The 27,791-nt window shown below is 32.5% G+C and overlaps 1 protein-coding gene across 4 annotated transcripts; it reads left to right on the forward strand.

Moving 5' to 3' along the window:
• Nucleotides 1-142: 142 nt before the first annotated feature.
• Nucleotides 143-27,550, forward strand: LOC6050837. Of its 4 annotated transcripts, none has more exons than XM_038264434.1 (6): nt 143-324; nt 3,301-3,390; nt 16,348-17,007; nt 22,102-22,176; nt 26,584-26,837; nt 26,905-27,550. In XM_038264434.1, exons 3-6 carry the CDS (start codon nt 16,834-16,836, stop codon nt 27,104-27,106), a joined length of 705 nt encoding a protein of 234 aa, XP_038120362.1. In that variant the 5' UTR covers nt 143-324; nt 3,301-3,390; nt 16,348-16,833; the 3' UTR covers nt 27,107-27,550. The 4 variants fall into 4 exon arrangements, with proteins under 4 accessions (XP_038120362.1, XP_038120363.1, XP_038120361.1 ...); XM_038264433.1 differs by lacking the exon at nt 143-324 and adding an exon at nt 2,753-2,847; XM_038264435.1 differs by lacking the exon at nt 3,301-3,390.
• Nucleotides 27,551-27,791: the final 241 nt, after the last annotated feature.

Here is a 27,791-nt window from a genome sequence, read left to right on the forward strand (position 1 = left end):
GCTTTACGCGTACCAAGCCTACTAAGTGCGCTTAGAGCGCTCGACGCTCTCCCTCTCTCTTTGCTCTCTTCTCCAACACCCAGTGAGTGAGGCGACGCTTCTCTGTTTGGTCGCCGCCGCCGGTGGCCAGTTTGATTTTGGGGCCCAAACAGTGCAAACAGTGCGCGTGTGGGTGTCGGATGCAATTGCCGCTAAATCTCTTTGAAGTGCTCCTAGTGCTGCCGGAAGTGCCTAGTTTTTTTTTTTTTTTCTCCCGACGGGTGTCGTCCGTAGTAGGCTTTGCGTGTTTTGTGAGTGTACGTTGATGTAATCTTGCCCGAACATGTGAGTAGTGTGCTGTGCACAGTAGATTGCGTCGTTGGACGTTTGGTTGATAGTGCTTTATTGTTGTTTTGTGACCGTTCTCTGAGGTGTAGCGTCGCGACGGCATTACTAGCTAGGGTTTGTGTATCAACACATAATTATCAACGCGAATTACTAAGTGGTGTTGTAACGAGGTGGCTACGAGTGGCGAGTCTTATTGTGAACGACAGTATTTCATCCTTCTATTTGCAACCAACGTTGTTATTTTGTCGCTTGTGTGCTATCTTGTGACACGTCGTATCTTTTTACAGCAGACGTGTCACAAGCAGGGAAGGGAAATAAGAACCCGCACTTGTAGTAAGGTAACTTTGATAAGCACCGCACTTCAAAAAAATCAGGTGCGGTGCTTGGTGCTCATATGAAAATTTGGTGTCTAAATTCTTTCATGCTTAAAGTGTTGTAAATAAAAGAATCCAACATGAAAAATTACGGGGAAATGGCAACACTTGGAACCTGGTTCTGTTTCCACCTTTCTAATTGTTTTTTTCAACTTCAAAAGTTAATTTCTTAATTTATGTAAGTTAGATAACTTACCTGCAGAAATCTCCATAAGCATGGAACAAAAACATGAAAATTTCCATTGAGCAAAATTGTGCAAAAAAATCATTTCTAAACGTTTCGGAGAAGCTAGGGGAAGCACTTTTTTAATTGTCCGAGACTGGACCAAAATTTCATTCACCTTTGCCAACATTTAAAAAAAACACTGATTCTCATCGCACAACACTTCACACAGAAACCTTTTTCGCATTTCTCTTAATTGATTTAGAATATTTATTATTCTTTAAAAATCAGTTTAAAATAAGCACCTTTAACCTGAGGTGCTTATAATAGGCACCGAAAAAAACTGGGGGCAGGTGACATCTAAAGCACAGCACCCTTGACTTTTTACAAAACTGGGTGGCTAAGTTCGTTCCCTGGTCACAAGATAGCACACAAGCGACGATTTAGTAAAAATTTAAAGACTTATTTTTATCCAATTTTTTTACCTTTGTATCCGTAGTAAAACATAACAATCATCGTGACCTTTGTTTTGAATTTGCATTTTTATTTTTTCGGAGTTTTATTGATTTTATGAAAGCATTTTAAAATGTTTGGGGGAAAAGCAACGCTGATGGGATTTATTTAATGCTATCACGCCTATTAAAAAAAGGAGATATTTTACAATATGATTTCCAGGGCAATTTAAAAATCTGCTGAAATCAAATTAGTTTCATTAAAAAAAGTAAAACTTATCACAATAAAACTGGATCTAAACCTTGGATCTAAAACTATCATAAAACTTTATTAAAACAATCTATAATTCCATCCATTTCAAAATGTTCCACCTAATTCAAGATTCAGAAAGTGGAATCAACTTGTAATGTTGAGTTTATTTTGTTTAATTTAAAAAAATATTGCATGTTGGTGAAATTCTGATGTTCAGTACCACAGAATTATTGTGTAAGCAAAACATATATTTTTTATTTTGTGCTTAAAAAATTGAAGATGATAGGGGTTTTACAGTTTAAAACCCACAATTTAAGGGGTTACATACATGTAAATCAGCTAAAATGTCAGAGGATGGTATGGGCACACATTTAAACTTTCATTAAAATTTGTTTTCAGGGCATTAAAATATACATTTTAATCTATATCCAAAACAAGTTTGAAGACATTTGGTTGTATCATTGCCGAGATGTAGCTATTTGAAGTTAGCAATTTTAAAATACGGGTGCCACGATATCTCAACACTGTTTTGACTAAATTGGCTCAACCTTTTGGTGTAGACTCGTTAAACCGGTCCTGTGTGCATGACGAAGCTGATTTTCAATAAAAAAAATATAAAAAAAGATAATATTTTTATGTTTTTCATATAAAAAATCGTAATTTTTTGATTTTTGTATTTTTTTTAAAATCCAATTTGGTCCATCCCATCTCGAGATATCGTGGCCCCCGTAAATCAACTCGGTATTTAGAGAAAAACGTTCATAAAGTTTGACAGTTCGCTTTGCGAATGGCAAAACAGTGAACTTAAATCGTCTCTTTAGTTCAGGCACGAAATATCTTCATGGAACTTTCAGGAGTGATTGAAAATCATATTTTTAGTGAATTTAGTTAACTTTCTGTAATATTAAATTTTATGATTTTTTACATGTATGTAACCCCTTAATGAAATAAATTTAAATTCACATTCATTATGCTGAAAACATATTTATTCTGTAAATATACCAAATGTTAATGTTAATTATCACATTTTTACCACTTTACGTAACCCTCAACCGACTGCGAAATTTCCGTTTTAAAATGCACATCACTTCTCACACTAGCGCGTCTGGAAATTACATTTGAAAACAAAATTGATAAGGATACAGCACCGCGCGGCTCTCTCACTCTCTTCCATTTTTTTTTTTTTGCGCGTTGTTCAACTGCTCTCGGCCAGCCGTTTTGGTTCGTTTTAGTTCCATTTCTGCCCGTCAAACAGCTGGTTGGGTGCACTGCTGATTGGTAATATAGTTTGTTTTTCAGTGTTATTCTTTTGTCGCATGCGAGATTCGATCTCGGTGCGTCGAGAGTGCTAAAAACTGATCGATCGATTGCGCCCTCGCTAATTTTTCTAATTAGATACTGCTGAGTTTTGGTCCGTAAACACGCTCAACAAGGGGATTATAACTATATTTAGTGAGTGATTACGAGCTAATGTGAGTGAGTGAGTGTGTGAACCCAAGTATAAACAAATTTTTAATAACAGAAAGCATTCACCAGTCGCGTTTTGGCTCGGCGGATTCGGCTAATTGGCTGTCAGTGAAGTGCGAAAAAGTGGCGCGTTGTTGGCCGGACATGGATCTAAACAGAGTGATTCACGGCTGAAGCGAACTGGAGTACTTGTTAATCGCGTTCCAAACTGAAATGCCCATCTGGTTGATGTTGAATATGGTTTCTTGTCCGGCTTCGTTTTAGGTTTTTATAGCGGCTTTGTACGTGAGGTTGATGGCGCGATAATAGCTTGCGAATAAAATCGACGTTCCGGACCATTGTGTCACGAAAAAGGTGAGTAAGACGTTTGTTACCTTTTGAGCGTGGAACATATGGGCAGTTTCTAAAAAGGATTGAATGCATTGCGATAAATTTTGACTCAGCTGGTCAATAAATTTTCCCTTTTCTATACTGATTAAGTTAAATTATATTGAAAAGAGATTAAATATCGTCAACATTTAAGATTTAAGTTTACACGAATTCAAATGTATTGTGAAAAAGTGACCTCATTTAACAAACAAGTGCAAAAATAATGAAATGAAACAAAACAAACACCGTGATTCATTCTCATTTGCTGAATGGTGAACCTAAATTGCAGGTAAATGTAGGTGTATAAAATGTCTGGTACATTTGTTATCTTATCAGCACAGCACACGTTGCCACAAAGGGCAGCACCGGCTGTCTTTTCTGCCAGGTTGGCACGTTGTTCCGATTTACTTGGCCGTGCACTGAGAAGTAGGCTTTGTTTTTTCAACCGTTGGTTCTTGATTTTTTTATTTTTATGCATGTTAAATTATGATGGATTTCACAAATTTAGAATACATTATGTGAAAAATCAATTTAAAGCTCTCAATCTTGTATTTTTTTTATCAGCCTCTTCTAACAGAAAATGGTACATGAGTTTGATTTTATACCTTATCAGTCCCTTGATTGCCATCAGTGGCAAATGTCTTGATAAAATGTTTGTTCTTCGCTATAAGTAGCTTTAATTGAAGGGTCTAGTGTTAGCTACTCATTCGGCAACCTTGTACACCTTTAAGCAGGTGTTGCTAACGAAAACAAGACTCCCTAAAATTCATTAAATGAATACCGTCAACTGGGGTGAATTGGGACACATGGGGCGAATTGGGACAGCAGTTTTAACCATGTTAGAGCACAATATTTTGATTTTTCTGGTTGGTTTCGGATAGAACACACTCAGACCAACAAAATGTGTACATCCATTTCCAAATTTAAATCCTTTAAGTGCTCTTACTACTACTGTCCCTATTCAGACTGTAGTTCCAATTCACCCCAGATGACGGTAAAAAAAACATTAGGACCTATTTCACTACGGCAAACAAACAAAACAAAAACTGGCGTTTTCGTGTATGACAGTTTGCCTGCTTTGTTTGTTTACTTGCATTTGTTTTCAGAAACGTAAGCTTTCATACATTTTGCCTTGATTATAAATTTACAGGATTGGCATAGTAACTATCAAACAAGAAAAAGTGCGAGTTCGTTTGTTTGTTTGCCGTATTGTACAGTAACTTTTTTCAATATATTATTCCTAAATTTGGTTATCTTGATGTCAACAACCTAACATAAATGTTGACCCTTTTCAAATGTTATGCTTGAATTTGCAATCTTAAAAATATGTATTTTTTAAGAGATTGAAAATTTTCATAATGATTTTGCATTTTGCATTTTTAAAAGTTGCCAAGATGCGGTAACGTCATGACTCGAATTCCCGGACGCTTCGAAACCCGGACACCTCATCTTGTTTAATCAATTATTTGGATATAAGATCGCATTATGAATGTCAAAACTGTGTTATTTGATGAATTCTAACATCAACTTTCATTTAAAGTTTGTTTGAACGCTGTAGTTAATGCCAAAACAATTATATAAAATAAAATTACAAGTTTACCAACAATTTTAAACATTTCTCTGAAATATTTCATAGGCTTCCGATGCATCGGGAAGGCAAAGCAGAAATTTATGGTTTTGATTTCCTGAAATTCTAGCAAATTCTTATTTAAAATATCGATTGTTTTGATGTTAACAGCTTATTGCCATTCACTAACATTTCAGTCCAAATTTGTGCGGTTCATAAGCAATATCGAGTGTCCGGAATTCGAAGCAAATTTGTCCGGATTTCGAATCATGACGTTTTATCACATTGTTAAATTGAGGAATTTAGAAAACAAATAGCAAATTAACAATGTCTTGATTTTAATTGTAGGCAGACACACTATTTCACGGTTTACAACTGAAAACGGTACATTCAATTGTAGAAACAATTGAAAGTACTTTTCAAATGCAACCTTCAATTTGCTTTTAAAATGATTTTGATTTTTTTTCTGAGAACGTTTAATATTTATGTATATCTTTGATAATTCATGATTTTTTTGAAAATTCATATCTCTATGAAATTTGTTTGTCAATATTTTTTTTTTTTTTGTGGCTCAAAAGTTGCCACATTTTAAGAATGATTTTTTTTTTCCTAGCATAAGCTTTTTCACAAAATTCAAAATGTTAAACAATAGCTTTCCTATTTTTACCTTTTTGCTCCAGAAATAATGGTTTCCAAGTTTAGAAAAGTAAATATATTTAAAAAAAAAAAGCTAATTGTAACAAGAGTATTCAAATCAGCCGAGGGTGGGAACTTGTGGTCCCTTTGGGCACCATCCCCATTCAGCTTCCAAACAAAGTGTACTTCATCACGCGATGCTTGAGAGCCATCTTCTTTCGGGTATATTGCTCTGGCGGTGGGTGCCACGAAATCAAAAGAAAGTGAAGTCACTTTCGTCCACGGTGGTCGCCGTCGAAAAGTGAGATTTACACGGCAATCTGTGCATGCATTTCCAACGTGCACACGTAATTGAGGACCACTGCCCACCAACGGCACAGCTGGTTGTTGGACGAAGATGATGAATCGGGGTGAAGAGTTTGTACTTTCATCAAAAACGGAAAACAACAACCCCGGTTGGCGCCATATTGCATTAATCGGTTGGGGAGCATCCACGGTGGTGTTTTTGTTGGATTTCCACTTCATTCATGAAATTTTGGTGGAAGGAAAAAAAAAAGACTGGGTGAAGTTACGTAAATTAGGAAAGACCAGGTGGTACTTGGGGCCTCCGCCCTACTACCCAAACCATTAGGTACGGCCCAAAAATTTAAATTTTAGGAGATTCATTTTGATGATATCGTGTGGATTTGTCTTGCTCTGTGCCGTATTGTATTGTATGAAATGATTGTGTTTGATTTTTAAGCGAGGTTTCTGATTTTTTAGGTCACCAGTTTTTTTTACAAGTGATACATTAGTTTAGCTCAACAACATTTAAATTATATTTAAACTTCACGGAGAGACCGGCCAGGGCAAATCTAAGAAAATCTTGGTTAATTTAACTAAAAGTATGGGTTATTTTTTTACACAGCTTTTTTTCAACAATCGATTGTTGATTTTGTTAACCCGAAATTGCTGACCACCAGTTGCTAAAAGTAACTAAAAAAATAGTTAGAATTGCCATTTTTGTTGGTTAAATGACCGAAAAAAATTCTAGCAGTCGACTGTTAGAATATTTTTTTCAGAAAATTAACTATTTTTTTTTTGTTTTCAGCTTAAATATTGTGGAATATTCTGTAAAAAACAGGCTGGACAATATTTTTCAACTATTTTTTAACATTTTTTTTCGTTGTAACAACTGAAATATTTTTGCATGCAGCAAATTATTAGTGGTTTATAACAAAACATTTCTTATATAAACACAATTTATGTTAGTGTCTATATATATTTTCTTTAATTATATAACGATACAGGCTGGGCCGAATTTCTAGCTATATTTTAACTAATGTCTTACTTGAATACAGAAAAATATTCGTACATGTAGTCGATAATTAGCTGTTGTTAGCAATATTTTTATTGATATTGCAGTAAATTTTATATTAATGCCTCACAATTTAATTTGTTGTACTTGTACTTATTTGTATTTTATTATTATTATAAAACATGTAAAGTTTGATTAATGTTTTAAAAATTAAAATTGAAAAAAAACATTTTACAAATTGTGTTAAACATATTTATGAAACATGTTAAACTCTCGTGAATTCCTTAAAAGTAGAAACCGTGCAAAATTTTCACCAAGTTTTAAGCTTATATTTTTATTATTTTGTATACAATTAAGTGTTGTATTCACTTACCATCACTGTGGAATCATCCAATAAGTCATCATCATCTACAACGGTCTCAGGTTTAGTTATTTTTCTTGTGGTGGGACACAGAATTTTCACCAAAGTGAACCTTTTGCTGCAAATAGACATGTGAAATAGATTAGTAATTTAATATACAAAATTCTTAATTTTGGTTATAAACTGAAAAAAAAGAACGTAAATAAATGTAATTATAATGAGGAAAGAAGAAATATCAATAATGCTACTTACCAAGCTTGCATTAATTTAACAATTACTTTTGACAACACACTTTCACTGCATTTGATTCAATTTATTCAACGTTTTCCGATTCCTGAAAAAAATATTATGAGTTTTGAGCAGTCTTTTTCAACAGCATTTTTAAAATATTAATATCTTTTTTTGTATATATTTTATAAATTTTATTTTTTTTACATTTCCCATCATCGAATTTTTATTTTGATACTATGCGCATTTCCATGTATTTTATGGTTGATGATTCTGAAAAAATAATGGTTCATTAAAATTGTACCCATCGTAAGCACGAAGGTTTTTGATGATTCAGTTTTCTTAAAATCACAACAGATACATTGTTGTATAAAAATAAACCCATACTTGCTTAGATTAACCAACATTTTGTTAAATTTGCCCGTGCAAGTGTTGGCCCGCCTCATCCCTCCACTGCCCCTCTCTTTCCTCCAAACATTATCATAAAGTCCCCTCGCATCAGAGGTCCCCATTGCGAATGTCCTCGTCTTGCTCTTCATAGTTTATCACCTGCAAAGAAATCATCAACAAACTTACTCACCAATTGCACCTCCACAGTTGCAGCAGTGTGCACTTCGATTTGCCACTTCAACTTAGCCAAATAGTGCGATTTTCACCTTTCTCATCCTCTTACTTCACAATTAACAACACAAACTCAACAAATCGACCGCTCTTGTTCGAATCCTGACTTCAAATGACAGACGTAAACAAACCCAAGTTCATCATTTAAATATTTAACCAATTGTTAATTATATTCAACCAACAAAATTTTTGATTTTCATAAAACCAAAGCTAACAGTCGAGCACGTTCATTCGAGTTCGGGAAATCTGTTAGCTTTTTGCCTCTAGCATTTTCAACAAACAGGTTAGTAAATTAATAGTGAATTTTAGTTATTTTAACGGAATATTGGCAATAACAAGTACGTTTTTGTTAAAATTTACAAAAGTAAAATCAACAATTCCAATTGTTAAAATTTCTGGGCACAGTCTCTCCGTGTTCAAGCTAAATTATACATTGTCATGTGTAGAAGAGCAAAAAAATGAATCCATAATTCTTGACTTTTTTTTGATAAGGTCCTATAAACAAATGTAAACATTGAGTGTATCCCTTTCACACCTTATGTCAAAGTCCATCGGAGTAAGCGGGATACACTCAATGTTTACATTTGTTTATAGGACCTTATCAAAAAAAAGTCAAGAATTGTTTATCTACAACCAGCTGCTGATAATTGGCTATAAACAATCTCGAAACCGAAACCACCCCAGTGGGAAATCCGAAAAATCTTATGGATACCCTTTTTGCTCACCGCCTAAAAGTGCATTTGTCTGCATGATTTCAGGAGTGAGTTCAAAATGAGTTCGATTGTTGTTCAACATTTTGCCCTCGACATCGGTCTCTGACTTTGGACTTTGAATTTAATTATTTTGCAAGAAATGTATTGAATGATCTGTCCAAAAACAGGATAGAGAATCAAAACCATTTTTTGTCCAACAAGTATCAAATTGCCCCTCTCTAAACAATGCCCAAGTGGCAATTTGTCTTGCAATTTGTTTGGAGTTCAAAATTTGAAGCTTGTTTCGCACGGCCACGCTTCAAATGCGTAAATTGGAAGAAAGCGCAATGATATTTCCCTCGGATAAACACATACTTCCAATACTGCTAGCTGCCTGCTGTGGAAATTTTAGTAATTGTTTCGTGGGCGGTAGATTTTCCAAACCGTTTATAAGCAGCAACACGTGTGGAAGCTTAAGGCGAAAGAAGAGACAAGCAACAGGTGGGAAGGGGAGGCACACGACCTTCACTGCGGAAATCTAAGTCTAATGGGATTTACGTGTAGAAGGTGTATGCAAAAAGTGAAGTTGATGAGAACTGGCATTGAAGGGTGTTCGGGCAAAGTTCTTATACGCAGGTATACATTTACGTGAATAGCGCTAGGAACAAGTGGAGCTGGGTGCTAGCACCGACAAATATAATCAAATTATATTAAAAACAGGTAAATGATCTTAGAAAACTGTGCTGAAAGGCAGTTTTTGTAGAATTCTGACTGATAGAGATTTGGGTCCACTCACTATCATAGGCACACTTTCTTGTTCACCTCAAAATCAGAAACTGTCAGAATCTTATATTTTGCCATTTTTTCTCTAAATGTTCTCGAACGTTACTCTCTTCTGAACCAAATATTTTTGTTTTTTTTTGCAAAAACCTCATGAGCTCATGTTTTGCTATTCAGGGAACAATTTTACCAAAGAGAGTGAAAAGATTGGTCCACTATTAAGAATGTTACAGAATTTATTACATTGTCTCTCAGACAGAACTCATGCCAAATATGAGCCCTCTACGACTTGAATTTTGAGGTCGAAAAACATATTTTTTTATAGCTCTGATTTCTCTTACTTCATCAATTCAAATTGTCCCAATTGCATTCGAAAGATCTTTAGTTTCAAATTTGGAAATGGATGTACACATTTTGTTGCTTTGAATCTGGTCTACCCGAAACCAGCCAAAAATATCAAAATATTAGGCTGCAACATTGTTTAGACAGCTGTCCCAATTCGCTCCATGTGTCCCGATTCGGCCCAGATGACTGTATTCAGAATCCTTATAAATAGTTCTTAATTTGATTGGAAAAAATGCTATTCAGAATGGTTAAAAATATGTTTTAACAATTTGTTAGATTAGGGGTGAAATGGGTATTCGCCTAATTGATACAGCTTTTGACGTGTTGATCACAGGGTAAACAAAATCTATTTTTTTTTTAAATGTTTTATTTATTTTTTTTAACTCAAATTTACAACTGGGTAATTCTCTGCCAACTCACACAGCAGTTACCTCGAGCTCACTTCGATATGCGGGTAACTTTTGTCCCTGATCACGACTCCGAGGTCCGTTTTTGATATCTCGAGACGGAGGGACGGTACGACCCCTTCCATTTTTGAACATGCGAAAAAAGAGGTGTTTTTAATAATTTGCAGCCTGAAACGGTGATGGGATAGAAATTTGGTGTCAAAGGGACATTTATATAACGCCCGATTTGATGGCTTACTCAGAATTCCGAAAAAACGTATTTATCATTGAAAAAAACACTTAAAAAGATGGAAAAACTCTGCCATTTTCCGTTACTTAACTGTACAATTTTTTGGAACATGTAATTTTAAGGGAAATTTAATGTACATTTCGAATCTACATTAAGCCAGAAGGGTATTTTTTCATTCAGAACAAATTTTATATATAAATAACTTTTTTCGTAAAATCGCGATAACTCGTAATGGTTACAAGCAAACCCCTTATGTTTTTATATCATTTTTTTGTTATTGTCTGTTCTACAACTTTGTAGAACATTTTTACACTCTAAAAAACCCTGCAAAGTTAGAAAAACACGAAATTTTAAAATAAGTCTCAAATCAGTCTGAAAAATTTTAAGAGCTTTTTGCCAGGTTCTTTGTCACATTAGTCATGTGTAACATAACCACCTGCACCTTGTTATCCCAAATTATGAAAATAAGTGCGCATAATTTTTGTTTTGTCTTCGAATTATGATGATAATTTCACAGCAAAAAAAAAACAATCAAATTTTCAACGATGGTAACCAGGAAAAAAGAACAAATAAATGAATTTAAAATATAAATTAGAGCATAACACAGGGAATTTAAGCTCATTGTTTTAAACATAAGTTGCTCAAAATAAGTAGAGGATTTAGTGGGTCAACTTTAAAGTCGCTTTAATCAAATAAATCACTAAGTTTGGAAATCTGCTTCAACATTTTCAAACGTATTCAGTAAACTACATTTTAGTTGGGCTCATCCATTTTTCAACTTCACAAATGGTCCGACTTCCCGTTTTAGTTTCGAGTATCGATCACCGCACTTTTTAGCTACCAAGAGTGTCTTATCACCAACCGAGGGTGAGCCTCTCACTGACAAATTGCCGACGTTACGAGTTGCGAAAAACTAAAATTGCAAATCATTTTCATTCATACCCACCTGTATCAAATAGCACTCTTTTCGCGTGCAACAGGTACTCTACTGCGAGTCCCCCTGTTGGTTGTGGTTCATCTTATATTATGCATTATTCATTTGCTCTTTTTTTTTTATTCAGTGCTTTTTGTTATTTTCGGACGGATGTGCGTTACACAATGCTTGGCCGGCCACTGTTCCGTGCTTTATTTTTAATCCAAATCGAGTTGCCAGATTGTTTCCAGTGTTGCCAATTTTTCAACCTGGCAGCACTGCCACAAAACAATTGATTGCAAAGTTCCGTTTGTAGCGATAAGCGATATCGCGCCATTATCGGTGTACAAGTACTTGTCGAGTGTGACAGAGTGCCATAATGGCCGATTGGCGCTGCCATAAAGGCGCGCCGCGTCGCTTGTCAAACCGCCATTATGGCAATCTTGATCAAACACTGCTTTTTTGATTAGAAAATCGCCACCATGCCAAAAACTGACGATAACAAAAACATATTCAATCACGAAAGTGAAATAACCGGAGCTCCGGTAAATTTCCGTGCAATTTTTACGCACTGCTCTCACTGTATCTACTCATAATTCATGGCCGAACCAGAGGGGAGTGTTACAGCACATCCGACTCCCGACGTGAGCGGCGGCTCAGTCTGGGTGAAAAAAGTTTCTGTGTCTAGGCAAAACTGTGCGCAAATGTGAGAAAACATAAAATCGTCGTAATTGAATCAGCGTGCACGGCGCTCCCGTCATCATCGCGATTGCGTCTTGTAATTAAGTCAGTAGACATTAGTAAATTTGAAGAGTAAAAGGTTGTATTATACACGGATGTGTGCCAAGTTTAGGGTACAGTTTTGAGAGCGGCCACATTATCGCACCGTAGCACATAAACCGTAAAAAGTTAAATGTTGCCATTATGGCATCACATAACAATTTCACGGCATTCTCCATAAAAATAAAAACAAGTCTATCGACAATTGGGTCCTAAAATTAAGCTTAAATTTGGGATATTATTGTTCACAACGATAAAGCTTATTTTTCTGAGTACATTGACCCTTTGTACGACCACAAAGAGTTTAAAATGGATTTTTAAATCAATTTTGAAAAATTAACCTCGCGGTCCTTCTTGACAGAAAAGCTCCTACTTGACAGCTCGTTCCAAGGGGACCATAGTTGATCCATCGAAAAAATGTTGTCTTGTCAAAAAAAAAATTTGCATTAAAATGAAAAAAAGTGATCAGAAATGGTTTTTAATCGTGTTTTTTACCGTTGTTCATAAAAATTTACATAGGGCTTTAGTACCCAATTTGGCAAGTAAACGTACTTGCTATAAAACAACGCGTTTAACCTGAATCCACGCGAATCTTGCCGCCATTATGGCAACTTGTCAAATTCCTAGAGCATGTTTGGAAGCTATCCAAAACACCACAAAAATAGAACCGCTGCCAGATTCTACACTCGGACGTGATGTTCTACAAAAGTTCATAGACGTCCAAACAACAACAAAATAAAAAAAAAGCCGGCGCATGAGAGATCGCCGTAAACATAACCTCGCCAAAACTCCCAGGAATGCCCTGAGACGGTGCGAGACACTACAGGCACTGTTTGCTGCCAAATTGCACCCTAAACACGCCAAGGTGTGCGAAAATCTGGCCATTCGCTCAGACTAGAGATGCAGTAAGCAACACTTTGCGATCCGCATTTTTTTTTTATATGTATATTTTTATGGCAAGACGATTAAATTGAACCACATTCATTGAAAGTAAAAGTTTTTTATTCGTTTTAAATTCAAAGTTTTCTTTCCAAAACTTTAAAGTTGAGAAATCGGAAAGTGTTATATGAGTAAATTTAATGAATGAACCGTCAGCCTCAATCCTCACCGTCTCTCAAACAGATGATGCATTGGATGTATGCATAACCTGGCACTTTTCCAACCTCATTAATCTATCATAAAACGTGATTTTTCAAAGTTAAGCTGAAGGGGTGGATGAGAGAGTAATATTTGTGCACAAACATTTATAAATTGCTGACCTAATTGAAAAATATTAACTTTTGAACAAACTTCTCTGTTTAAACAAAATTCTCTTCTCTCCTAATTCTTCAAAAATATTAGTTTCACCCCGATCTCACTAGGTTTTTTGGCCAATTTTTCCCTAGTTTTTGTTTAATTGCATTTGAAGAACCTTCTGTTACCAAGCGGTTAATGAAAAGGAAATAGTTGCAAGGAACACCAAATCTCTATGAACCAGCCATTCACACAAGTTGTAAAATTGTTATCTCGGTAAATAAAATGAATTGAAAATTAGTTTCACCCTTAACACAATTTTACATTAAACAGAACCCAAAAAAATCTACGGTGTCGCGACGCAATTTGATAAACAATAGGTTCCACGTTCACTTTTATACACCTACATAGAGCGCTATTAAAAACAGATTCGTATTAATTTCCCCATCAGCAAGTTTGCCTGTGTGTGGTGTTCTTCAAACACATTGTTGAAAAAAAAATGCTTCAGTGGAAGAGAATGGAGCGATGGAACAGTGTACTATTATTATGTTTTTTATTGTTGTTTTCATTATAGACTATTATGTTTTTTGATGGTTCTAGATAAGATATTTAAAGACTGCTTGGTGGGACAGGGCTGCCCAATTTTTGATGTTTTTTTTTCTAGAATGATGGATGTGCCTGATTGATCTCAAATTGCATGGCAAAAACTTGTTTCACAAAAAAAAATAATTTAAAAACTTACTGGAGAATAATTTAGAATGTTTATTTAGAAAAAAAAATATATCCCACCGCTGAAACTGAAAATATAATCTATCTTTTATGAAAAGACGAGATATTTTTTAAGAAGATTATGATATTTAAACCAAGGGTCACGACTTTCTACAACATTGAAAAATTAAAAACACAACATTTGGAGAAAACAATGAGGTCTCGAATTTTGTGGAAACACCACCAAAATTGTATAACACTAGTTTACAAAATTTCAAAAAAGTTCTGAACTTTGTATGATCATAAGAATTTTCGAAGAGGAATCTTGCGTAGAGTCCGTAAAAAATCATCGGGGTATGATTCTGATTTTTTTAAAGTTTTTTACGATTTTGCTGACAAAGAAAGCTTATGAACAGGTTTTTATTTCGTCTGAGTAGCATTTTAATGTATTTTTCAGATTTTTGTGGGTTTATTTCATATTTGTTTTAAATTAAACTTTAATCAAATTTTGAAACTTTTTTAAAATTCTCGCTAACTTTTTTAACACTTGTAGCCCCAACGGGGTCAAAAAAGTTGGAAATGCATTTTCACCGGCTCATACAACCCTTAGAAAAAAAGTTGGAAATGCCTTTTTTAATATAATTTAAGGTAGACGCATCTGTTTTGGATCTACCTTGTTGGAGGTGATTCTTGACATTCTTCCGGATCGAATGCAACAAGAATCATCCAAATCGGTTGAGTTTTCGCCAAGATACAGCCGGTTGAAGTTGCATTTCCAACTTTTGTGACCCCCTTGGTGCTTCGCGTAAGTTTTGACCCCGTTTGTGCTACAAGTGTTAAAAGCTCCTATGAACATAGGAAACCCATAATGCACGGGTTGTTTGGAAAATGTAAACTAGTATTTACGTAAATTTATGGAGTTTATCTTTTTTATTTGCAACAGTCATTCGGGTCCAGCTGGAGTTTATTACAAACATAATGCTTTGTAAATATCAAAAATTTGTTATAAATTGTAACTCGGCGTTGAAATCTTGAAAAAAACAGTTTCAAAATGACAGGCGAGACTTTGAAAAATCTTCAAAACGTATACAAAAAAAACTAGCTAAAACTAATATAATACCACTTTTTCGCAAGATCTTGAAACCCAAAAAAACATCTCGGAATCAGCGCTACTTACGATGTTTGCATTTTTTTCGGATTGTAAGCAAAATTTCCCTGTGAATTTTGATATTGCCGTACCGGGGTCGGAAATTTTAGAAACTAGTGTTTTTCACAATCTGACTAGAACACCGCCAGATATATTTTTAATGGGTCTAAGAAACATGTTCCATGTGTTTCGTCACAATTTGATATAATTATAATTATCTTAGTAGGCGGTGTTCATCATGTAAAATAAAATTAAATCCAGAAATTTTTGGCTATTTCTGTTTAGGCTGGTACAAATTTTATTTAAAGTTTTTGTCTCCCCCCCCCTCCCCCTTCAAAGTTGGCCCGGAAAATCAGGGGCATAAATTTTTTTCTCAATAAACTTCAAAATTTCAATGGAGTTTGAAGTGCAACCAGCTGAAATAATTTTACAATACATTCTCCTGCGTTTAGAATCATTTTTAGCATGTTTGGGTTGATTTAAAAATCTTTTGATTTTTTGTAAATTTTCGATCTTTAGTATAGCAAAAAGTTTTTTTTTTGCTGAAATTTTAGTTTTCGTCAGATCTTACATTTTTGAAAGCTAATGATTGCAAAATATCTTAACTAGTGTAAAATGCATTTTAAAACACTTTTTCCAGGCAAATGTTGAAACTATGGCTTGTTATTTCAATATTTATATATTTTATTAAACGAAATGAAAAATTGATTTTTAAACATTGCCCTATATTTTCAAAAAAGAAAGAAACCCTGGTGCATAAATATCTTGGTCTCCGCTAAAATACATTTTATGCGGGCAACCATTCGGTTATGAAATTTGCTCCATTTTGTCCAGTTCATTTAAGTTCAGTTTAGTTGATTCACCAAGTCGGAACATCACTTTTATTTCTCGTCATTTCCTGTCCAAAATCTCCACGCCATCCACTAACCTAGTGGATGACAAATTGTTTAATTTTTTCATCATTGAATCTCGTTTTTTTTATCGTCGTTACTTTACAGTTGACCGCCCTCACCAGCGACCAAACTCATCATCACCAGACTGGCACGGTCCGGTCTATAGGGTGGGGAACAACCGGCCATAGCAGTTTCCAATGTCATCAGTCTTCCCCGAGGTCTTTCACGGTACAAACGGTAGAAGCAGTAGTGGTGGCCGCCGCCACAACAACAACGGAAAAAGTCGAAAGTTCACAACCGACGATTTTGGCGAGAAACTCAGGCTGTGATATTGTTTGCTGAGGAGCGAGCGTGATTAAATTTTCGGTTGCAATTTTCGGTGGCGGCGCGAAAACATGAAATAAGTGTGATGAGATAGTGCGAAGAAAGTTCATCATCGGTGAGTGAGAATCATTTGAGATCTACGCGCGACGACCAACAGATAAGAAGAGGGAAAGAGTTAAGTGATTGTTTTGTGGTAGTGTGCAAGAAGTTTTTTGTGTTCGGGGAGAAATTTTGGAAACGTGACACGACAATCTATGTGTGGTTGTGATGAGCGTTGCAACGGCCACCACCACCATCATCCCCGCCGCCAACATGAGTGCTACCACGAATAACAATAACGCCAGCAACAACAACAACAACAATAGCATCGCTACCAACAACAATGAGGCTCAGACGCCGGAGGTGCAAGTTACCATCAAAGATTTACCCATAACGTTTAAGGTGAGTTACGTGGAGCACTAAAAACACCAGGTTTAGCTTGAACGCTTTGGAGGTATTGTAGTGGAGTACGTTTTTCTTGAACTTGGCTCAAGTTAAGGCTATGTGGCTAAGGTCACCTACTGCCTGCAAAGAAACGGTTAGGATCAATGGGCGTGAAAATCGTTCGCATGGAAACACGCGCGTAAAAATGTCAAGGATTTGAGCACAGAGCTCAGTTCAAGGTGCACGTTTTTGAATTTATTACGATGTTATTTAGGCTATTGTAAATAATTTTAATGTTTTGGGTTTTCACAAATAAAATTCCAATCAGATCATTACAAATATTGTTCAAGAGGTTTAGTCTCCAAAATTTACTTTCAAAATTGGAGAGCAAACAAAAGAGTTTCAAAAACGTGAACAATTTATTTGAAAATTTGTTAAACTGTTCCTAAACAATGGAAATAATGAATACTTGTTGCAAAACTTGATTTTTACAGCACTCGTTCACCCAACTTTTGATCTCGAATTCGGAAATTGAAGAAACATATTTTTTTTAATCCCTTTATTGTATCTATTTTGCATTTAAGCCACTGTAAATGTTATTTCAAGTTTTATAAACTAAAAATTCCATGGCTAATCAAAAAAAGCAAAAAGATCGAAAAATTCTTAAGAAAAAAAAACGGCTTAAAATTTTGGAATCATTTTCATTAAAAAGTTCTATTTTTTACATTGTTTCCAAGAAAAATGAGGGCTAGTTGGGAAAAGTAGAACTTTTTAGCACTGGTTTTGAATTTTTCATTCTGTTATTTTTGGTAGAGAAAATTAGGCCAGTTCGTCGCTCGAGAATGACAGGAAAAGTAAGTAGTTTCACGACGGAATTGCCAAATCTCACAATTCACAATATTCACAAATACCTAATAAACTTTAAGAGGCTGTATCCCAGCAACCCACAGTCCGATCAACAATGTCAAAAAATAAAAATTAGGGGAGTTTGGGGCAATATGGACAGTGGGGGTAATTTGGACACCCCTTCAAAATCATTTTTTCGGATATAAAGTGAAAACGGCAGCATAAGTGATAAGACTAGTACTAGTTATGGCCTAGGAGTATGGACAAACCAAAAAACTGGAATTCGTTAAGTAGTTTTGGTATAATATGTAAAAGCTTCCGAAGGCCGGTTGGCACTGCCTTAAGTTTTGAAGGTTGGGAAATAAGCTTTTGCAGGAATTCTATTGCAATAAAGTGGACAATTGTTGTTTAAGGTGGTTGCTTGGACGATGCCTGAGATATGTACGTATAAATAATGTTTATTTTATCCATTTTTATCGTCAAAAAAAGCATTTTTTTATAGAAAGTGTCATGGGGGTAATTTGGACATGGCTTGTGGGGTAATTTGGACATACCTGAAAGACTACCTGTCAGCCAAAAAAAAGTAACTTTCATGGTTGGTTGAGCTTATAAAGGGATTTAGATAAATTTAGAGAGATTTAAAATGTCAAAACACTCAAAAAGGAATGAAAACAATGAGAAATAAAAAAAACCCTATTTTTTAATTAAGATGAATTTATTTTAATATTCGAATAAATGAAAATATGATTACTGCACATTTGGTGTTCAAGTAGACTCTAATGTTGATTGTATTTAATTAATTTCTATGAAATTTCTAATGCTGGTTTACAATAATATTTTAATTTGAAAGGCTACGGAATGTAAAATTAAAAAATGGATCGTTTCAATTTAATTAGTTCTTTATAGAATTATTGGTTTAGAAAATTCTAAACGACACTTTCATCGCTCAAAGCAATACTTGTGCCTAATCCAGAATCAATGTTTAAATCATTTCAGGATGAATGATTAAATTATTTATACTATAGTATAAATAATGTATACTATAGTATAAATAATTTAATCATACACATACACAGAACTATTTGTTATCTTCCTATTGAATTATAATTTTATCAAGAATTTTATCAAACAATTTTTTTTAACCATTGATGAAATATTGTAAGCAAAAAAATACTATCAAAATAAAAGCAATTAAAAAACCTGGTTGAAGGATAAAAATCATGCTCATAGAATCAAATGTTAAACTTATTCTTCAACAAGTGTTCAAATTTGACCACAAAAGGTGTTCAAATTACCTCACAAAAGGTGTCCACATTACCCCACAAGGCATGTACAAATTACCCCATAGGGGTATCCATATTACCCCACCAAAAAATGTGGGGGTAATTTGGACACCTTTTAATTTTTGCGTTAAAAATTGTTTTTTTAATCAAAAATTTCTTATATGAATGACATTTTTCATCGAATATGGTCTCTGGTATCCTCTAATGCCATCCACATTCCTTTAAAATATCTATACAGCCCGTGGCAGAGCAATTTCCTTAGGGTGTCCAAATTACCCCACACTCTCCTATTGCAATTTGTTTCTGTTTTTTTTTTTTTAATATAGTTTTTTGCAGGGATTTTTTCTTTTTGTGATTTTCTCCGGTTTTGTAGAACGAAAAAAAAATGTTTTTGAATCAATCTGAATAATAAGCTCAAAAGTGACAAATATGCATATGGGACATTAATGTGAACAAGGACAGTGATATTAAATGTGATTTTTTTAAATTGTAAGAAATGAACTTTTTCGAAAAATTGCACTTTAATCAAAAAATGTTAAAGCCATTTTCGATTGCAAATTTGGTTTTGCATCTGAAAACAATTATTGCAATTTTGTTTGACATTATTTTAGGTTAGGATTTTCTATAAAATTCATATCGCTGGTACCAGAATTTTCGACCATCCTGATTCTGTTCCCTAATCATGTCAAAATCCAAAAAAAAAAAACAAAAAATACGTACTGCTGGAATTCATTTTTTTCCGCGTGACAATTTTTTCCACAAAAATTGTAATCATATCCTACAACTTTGCCGAAGACATCAAATCGATCGGAAAATCAATTTTTCATTATCAAGATACAGATTTTAATGGCCATTTTTTTACCAGCCCGCAAAATTGTAGGGAGCCTTGTATAGATTTTCCGAAGATTTGACAGAATCGTTTTAGCATAATTTTCGAAGTACTTAACTAAACTTTATAATTTTCAATAGCGACCTGCGGGACCCTAAGACGGATCGAATGAGACCAAAACGGGCAAAATCGGGTTTCACAGACATTTGCTTAGAATCCTGAGTAGATAATATTATGTATATGTGAAGGTGGGTCTAGAAGGTCTAATTAAGAAGTTCATTTTTCAAGTGATTTTGTAGGTGAGGAAGGCAAAAATAAACCGAACTTACTTTCCAACATTTGAGGTTCGTCGCTCACGACTAGTACGCCACACGTGAGTTTCATATTCGATGATGAGTCTAGTCTCCACGAAATTTAAATTGTACTTCCATGCTGTACAGAACAACCAACCGTCCATCAGCTAGTCCCTCAATCAGTCCAGGGAAGGGCCCCAACGCTATCCAACGGAAGTTCACGGTTGACTTCCGTTTCATAATGGAAGAGAGTCGTCGCTTGGCTTTTGATTCTTTTTAGTCGTGTTTTTTTTTTCTTCTTCTCTTTTTTCGTTTGTTGCCCATCCCAAACCATACGTGTAAAAATAATTATCCGTAGTCGTGGTCGGTCGGTCGGTTCTAACTGGATGATCACTGCACCTGTGTGTGTGGCGTTTTGCTACTGCTAGTCTCGACTCGTTTACAGGTTGCAGGTATTTAAATGTTGGTCGGACGGAACCACTTGCTTTATTATGCTGTAACGAAGCTATGTTCTAGGAAAAAGGTTATGTGGGGCAGTTGGGGGCTTTTTGTTTGTAATTTTATTTAATGCCGTCATGAACGTTAAACACAATTGGAACATGACATTATAAACGAATAAATCTCCAAATAAAACTGCCTTTTTGAAAATAACTTAAGTTTAAATTTTTATTTAACCAAAATCAAAATTTGCCTTGGAAAAGAATCAGTATTGAAGCACGCAAACGTTCAAGGATTCAATTTTGGTCGAAAATGGCTTCGAGAAAAAACATGCAAATTCCAATTAAGAGAATCAAACAAATCAAATTTTGTATACAAGATTCATGATAGATTACCAAATTCCTAGTACCACCTATTAAAGACTACTGCAAACGTTTGCTTACAAGTTACTGCTTTTCTACCTTTCACTTTAATGCCTCCAAAAACCGAGCACTTAATTGCCCTTCAAAATTCACTCAAAAGAGCATCATCGAGTAGATCGCCGCTACATCTCACTTCTCCGCCAAAAACTTGATAATGGCTCATTTCCATTGTTCGGCAAAGTGCTGTTTTCCAATGCCGAAAAGCTTTGATTGTTTCGCTTTTATGATCCACGTGTACACCTGAAAAATGGTGGACTAATATAATGGGCTTTGCTGGTATTTAAGGTGATTATTAGCTCGTTCGCGGATCACGCGGCACGAGACAATTTTTTTTTAAATTTCATGAAAAATAAGTTTAATGTAAATAAACTTAGTAAGTAACCAACGGAAAAAAATTTGCTCAAAAGCAAAAATTAAAAAAATGGCCCTCAAAGGGTCAAACTAAAATTGCTTGACTGTAGTTGCAAGTAATTAAACTATGCTCATCCATGGTGATCAATAATGATCAAAAAAACCAAAGAAAGATGTAAACTTAACTAACCTTTTCGTGTTTAATGAATCAGTGGCGTACGCTCACCATTACAGAAGGAAGGAAGCTAATTAACCGCATCTGCCGGTCATTTCTTTCCGTGGGCCGGAACTTTTCTCCAAAATAGAAGAAGGCTAACAAAAAAAAACTCATGTCCAAACACCCTCTTCTGCGAGAAATCGAAAGTGGACAGTGATTTTTTGGAAGTCGCTACTCTTTTGTGCAACGTAATCATCAAATTTGAGTTATGATATGAGCTCGAAGTGGAGTTTTCTTTTGTAATCTTCTCATTTTCGCATGAGTTTTTGGTTTTGTTTTTCTTCCGTTTTGGGTTCGCGCACCGAAGCTAGATTGTGGCTGGCGATTGTGTATTGAAACTTTTGCTTTCTTTTAATTAGTTGTTATTACTTTGTTTTTTTCCCTGTTACTCATTGCTCATTTTTTTTTGGTTTTTCCTTCGGCTTTCACACAGGTCAAATATTTGGGCAGCCAGTTCGCGAGGGGCCTGTGGGGGATCAAGCACACGAGGCGACCCGTCGATCATCTAGTAAGTATTTAGAATGTTGTTCAAAAAATAGATATTAATTATTTCCCATACAAGGTTGATTCTGTAAAAATGCATTTGGAAAAATGCTAATTGTCTAATTAACCCTCTACAATCCAACCCGGCCTCTGGGTGGACTTCGATTTAAAAATCGTCAAAAATCCAAAAAGAATTGGTTTGATGATTTTTCTTGTTTTATGTGACTTTGACAATGTTTTTTTTCGGATTAATAGCTAATATTGCATGTTTAAAAAAAATCCAATAGCTCACATTCGAAAAAGAGATCGGAAACTTATGAAAAACAACAAATAGCCAAACAAATTATTTGGAATTGAAGAGTAGACCCGAAACTTCCAATAGAAAACAAAAACTTAACAAGATAAATGCATAAAAAAAACTCCAAATAAACAGAGGAAAACAAAAAAAACGTTTTGTTTTTGCAAAACAAAAGTTGCTCAAAATAACCTCCCTAACATGACACATATAAAAAAATAAATTTAAAAAAAAAATGGGCAGTAGTGGGTTAACAATCTTATTTTGTATCTATTGTAATTAAAACGTCAACAGTGAATGATAAAAAAAGGAATTTTTGTTTCACCCTAATATATACTTTCTGATATATTTTTAGTTTAAATATATATAAGTTTGAATTTCATAACCGGTTTAACTTTCGACACCAGCTATGAGAAACATGATAATAGAACTTTGGGAGATTGTAAGTTCGGATAATTGAGTCAGGACTTATATGCAGAGTTTTATTTGAATAGTTTACATTTAAAAAAAAAGTTTGGAAGTGTTTTGCAGTTTTTGAATGCATAAAAAATAATAATAAAAGTAGTTCGTATTACATAACATTTTCTATGCAGTCAAACAAAACTTTATTTATGTTTTTAAAGCATTTTATTGTTTTTTTTTGTTTCTGACTATGAGACAAACACTGAAGTTAAAATTTACGTATAATATGTTTCCTGATTCCCTGATGTTAATTTTTTCAAATTTTTGTTGAAACTGTTTAAAATTAGTAAGGACGATGCAAATATTTTCCAAAAATATAAAAAAATTAAATTACAAGCCGCACAATAGAAAAAACGGGCCCAAAAATTAACGAAACATGGTTTTAGGCAAATCATCGATTGTTATACATCGAAAGCTTCGTTTTTGACAAAAAAATGCAACGGCCTTTAATTTTTGAAATTGTTTAAAATTGTATGATCTGTTATTTTTTTTTTTTTTGTAAAATATTTAAAATAATTTAGATTTGTACGAAATTGAATTTTTATTCAATTCAATTCAGTTTTATTGATAAATTATAAAATATGTTTATCGTACAATACAGAGTTTTGGTATTCATTTCAGTGTGTTACATCATAGTTCATATTTGAACAATTGATTTTTTAAAGGCGTTAGTTATCAAAAGTGAATAAAAGTATAAAACTACTCATTTTCAAATTGTTTAAAATTGTTTAAAATTGTTTAAAATTGTTTAAAATTGTTTAAAATTGTTTAAAATTGTTTAAAATTGTTTAAAATTGTTTAAAATTGTTTAAAATTGTTTAAAATTGTTTAAAATTGTTTAAAATTGTTTAAAATTGTTTAAAATTGTTTAAAATTGTTTAAAATTGTTTAAAATTGTTTAAAATTGTTTAAAATTGTTTAAAATTGTTTAAAATTGTTTAAAATTGTTTAAAATTGTTTAAAATTGTTTAAAATTGTTTAAAATTTGTTTAAAATTGTTTAAAACTGTTTAAAATTATTTAAAATTGTTTAAAATTGTTTAAAATTGCTTAAAATTGTTTAAAATTGTTTAAAATTGTTTAAAATTGTTTAAAATTGTTTAAAATTGTTTAAAATTGTTTAAAATTGTTTAAAATTGTTTAAAATTGTTTAAAATTGTTTAAAATTGTTTAAAATTGTTTAAAATTGTTTAAAATTGTTTAAAATTGTTTAAAATTGTTTAAAATTGTTTAAAATTGTTTAAAATTGTTTAAAATTGTTTAAAATTGTTTAAAATTGTTTAAAATTGTTTAAAATTGTTTAAAATTGTTTAAAATTGTTTAAAATTGTTTAAAATTGTTTAAAATTGTTTAAAATTGTTTAAAATTGTTTAAAATTGTTTAAAATTGTTTAAAATTGTTTAAAATTGTTTAAAATTGTTTAAAATTGTTTAAAATGGTTTAAAATTGTTTGAAATTGTTTAAAATGGTTTAACATTGTTAAAAATTGTTTAAAATTGTTTAAAATTGTTTAAAATTGTTTAAAATTGTTTAAAATTGTTTAAAATTGTTTAAAATTGTTTAAAATTGTTTAAAATTGTTTAAAATTGTTTAAAATTGTTTAAAATTGTTTAAAATTGTTTAAAATTGTTTAAAATTGTTTAAAATTGTTTAAAATTGTTTAAAATTATTTAAATATGTTTGACATTGTTTAAAATTGTTTAAAATTGCTTAAATTGCTTAAATTGTTTAAAATAGTTAAAAATTGTTTAAAATTGTTTAAAATTGTTTAACATTGTTTAAAATGGATTGAAATTTTTAAAAATTATTAAATATTGTTTAAAATTGTTCAATTTTTTTTAAATTGATTGAAATTGTTTAAAATTGTTTAAAATTGTTTAAAATTGTTTAAAATTGTTTAAAATTGTTTAAAATTGTTTAAAACTGTTTAAAATTGTTTAAAATTGTTTAAAACTGTTTAAAATTGTTTAACATTGTTTAAAATGGTTAATTTTTTTTTAAAAATTATTAAATATTGTTTAAAATTGTTTAATTTTTTTTAAATTGATTGAAATTGTTTCAAATTGTTTAAAATTGTTTAAAATTGTTCAAAATTGTTTAAAATTGTTTAAAATTGTTTAAAATTGTTTAAAATTGTTTAAAATTGTTTAAAATTGTTTAAAATTGTTTAAAATTGTTTAAAATTGTTTAAAATTGTTTAAAATTGTTTAAAATTGCTTAAAATTGTTTAAAATTGTTTAAAATTGTTTAAAACTGTTTAAAATTGTTTAACATTGTTTAAAATGGTTTAAAATTTTAAAAAATTATAAAATATTGTTTAAAATTGTTTAATTTTTTTTTAAATTGGTTGAAATTGTTTAAAATTGTTTAAAATTGTTTGAAATTGTTTAAAATTGTTTAAAATTGTTTAAAATTGTTTAAAATTGTTTAAAATTGTTCAAAATTGTTTAAAATTGTTTAAAATTGTTTAAAATTGTTTAAAATTGTTTAAAATTGTTTAGAATTGTTTAAAATTGTTTAAAATTGTTTAAAATTGATTAAAATTGTTAAAAAATATTTAAAAATAGTTTCAAAAAAAATCTAAAATAAGTTAAACATTGTTAATAACTGTAAAAATTTGTTAGAAAATAATAAAAATTGTTAAAAATTATTAAATATTGTAAAAAATTGTTAAAAAGTTGTTAAAAATGTTCAAAATTGTTCAAAATTGTTTTTTTTAATTGGTAAAAATTGTTTAAAAAAGTTTTAAAATGGCTAAAAGTTATTGAAAATTGACAAAAAAAAATTGTTAAAAATAGTTTAAAAATGGTTAAAAATTGTTAAACATTGTCAAAAATTACAAAATGATGTTAAACATTTGTTTAAAATTGTTTAAAACTGGTAAATATTATTAAAAATTGTACAAAATTGTAAAAATCAGTTGAAAATTATTAAAAGCTGTTGAAATTTGTTAAAAATGGTTAAAAATTGTTAAAAATTGCTGAAATTTTTTGAAAATTGTGAAAAAATTGTTAAATATTATTATGATATCATAAATATAAATTGATATTAATTATTTTAAAACTGTTAGAAATTGTTAAAATATGTTTGAAATTGTAAAAATTGTTTTTTCATTATTAAAAATGTTAAAAAAGGGTTAAAAAGGGTTAAAAATTGCTAACAATTGTTAAAAAATGTTGAAAATTAATGAAATTATTAAAAAAAATTGAAAATTGTTAAAAATTGTAATTTTTTTAAAAAAAAGTGTTAAAAATTGTCGAAAACTGTTGACAATTGTTACAACTTATTAGAAATTGTTAAAGGTTGTTAAAAATTGTTGTAAATTATTAAAATTGTTAAAAAATGTTCAAAATTGTTCAAAATGTAAAAAAATGTTGAAAATAGCTAAAACTTGTTTAAAATTGTTGAAATATGTTGAAGTTTGTTAAAATCTGATAATAATTGTAAAAAATCAAAAATTGTTAAAAATCGATAAAAAAATTGCTAAAAATTGTAAAAAAAATGTGGAAATTTGTTTAAAATTGTTAAAAAGGTTTTTGTTAATTGTTCAAACTGTTCAAAACTGTTAAAAATTGTTTAAAAATGTTGTTTAAATGAGCATCTTGATTCTATTCTATTAAATGAAAACTTTATATTTATGAATCTGATGCTAATTTCTTCAACCGTTCCTTCACAGGTCAGTGCCGCCAAGAGCCTCCCGCCGAACAAAATCCTGCCGTTCTGCAACCTGACCGTGTCGCTCGACGGGGTCCGCATGGAAACGGTCACTTCGAAGCACAACGCGCTCACCAACTTCACCATCGACACCATTTCGTACGGCGTGCAGGACCTGGTGTACACGCGCGTCTTCGCGATGATCGTGGTCAAGGAAAACTACAACCTCAAGGACGAGAATCCGTTCGAGGTGCACGCGTTCGTCTGTGATAGTCGGTGAGGATCATTTTTGAAAATTTCTGATTTGATTGTGGAATAATTATTTTTTTCCTCAATTTTAAAGCGCCATGGCCCGCAAGCTGACGTTCGCGCTGGCCGCCTCCTTCCAGGACTACTCCAAGCGGGTCAAGGAAGCGGAAGAGCAGGGCGGTGCGACGATCGGCGGCGACGTGAAGGGAAGGCCGCTGCGGAAAAAGTTTGCCATCGATTTGCGCACGCCGGAGGAAATCCAGCAGGACATCACCGAGCAGGAAACGGAAGCGTGATTGCTGAGCTTGAAGGGTTTTGGGGGCAGAAAAGTGCTGGTGCAAAAACCATTTTTGAACAGACCAAAAGATGCTAGGAGTTGGAGAGGATGGGAACGAGAGAAAGCGAGAATTACAGTGTTGCGGCTAGTCCATTTATTTTATTTTATCCTACTTCAAGATGTAATTTATATACAACATATCGCGAGCAGATTCCGTTAAAAGTAAGAACAGAAAGTGAAATGTATACCAAAACAGAGCTACATCTTTTGGAACAGCAAAGATAGCTTTTAAGACACGCAAGATAAACCTGTTTGTTAATTTTGTAAAGATTCTTGAGTGAATCGTACTTTTACTGTTAAAAAAAACTATTTGATAGAAATTTATCAATAAGATGAGTGTGAGTGTGACACAAGTGAAATTGCACCAATACCTGAGAACAATAAAGAATTTATTTTAAAGTAAGCGTTTTTGTTTTATTTTTGCCTGAAATGTATTCGATAATTATCTAATACTCAAAAATGACAAACACATCCCATCGTGACAAATTTTTGTATTTAAAAAATCCAACCAACCAACAGCCAACTATTCAATGCCCAGCAAAACAAAAAAAAACATTGATTTTTTGAATTCGCAAATTGAACAAATTGAACTAAAAACGGCTTTGTTTACAAATGGCGCTTAGGACCTATTGCAAACTAACAAG

This window comes from Culex quinquefasciatus, chromosome 3 (assembly GCF_015732765.1).
Source record: "Culex quinquefasciatus strain JHB chromosome 3, VPISU_Cqui_1.0_pri_paternal, whole genome shotgun sequence".
Taxonomy (NCBI): Eukaryota; Metazoa; Arthropoda; class Insecta; order Diptera; family Culicidae; genus Culex; species Culex quinquefasciatus.

What these genes read in the sequence shown, in the direction of transcription:
- LOC6050837 (XM_038264434.1), top strand. Translation starts at nt 16,834, where the DNA reads ATGAGCGTTGCAACGGCCACCACCACCATCATCCCCGCCGCCAACATG. An exon ending in GGCGACCCGTCGATCATCTA is followed by an intron (nt 22,177 to 26,583) that starts GTAAGTATTTAG and finishes GTTCCTTCACAG; the next exon opens with GTCAGTGCCGCCAAGAGCCT. An exon ending in GCGTTCGTCTGTGATAGTCG is followed by an intron (nt 26,838 to 26,904) that starts GTGAGGATCATT and finishes TCAATTTTAAAG; the next exon opens with CGCCATGGCCCGCAAGCTGA.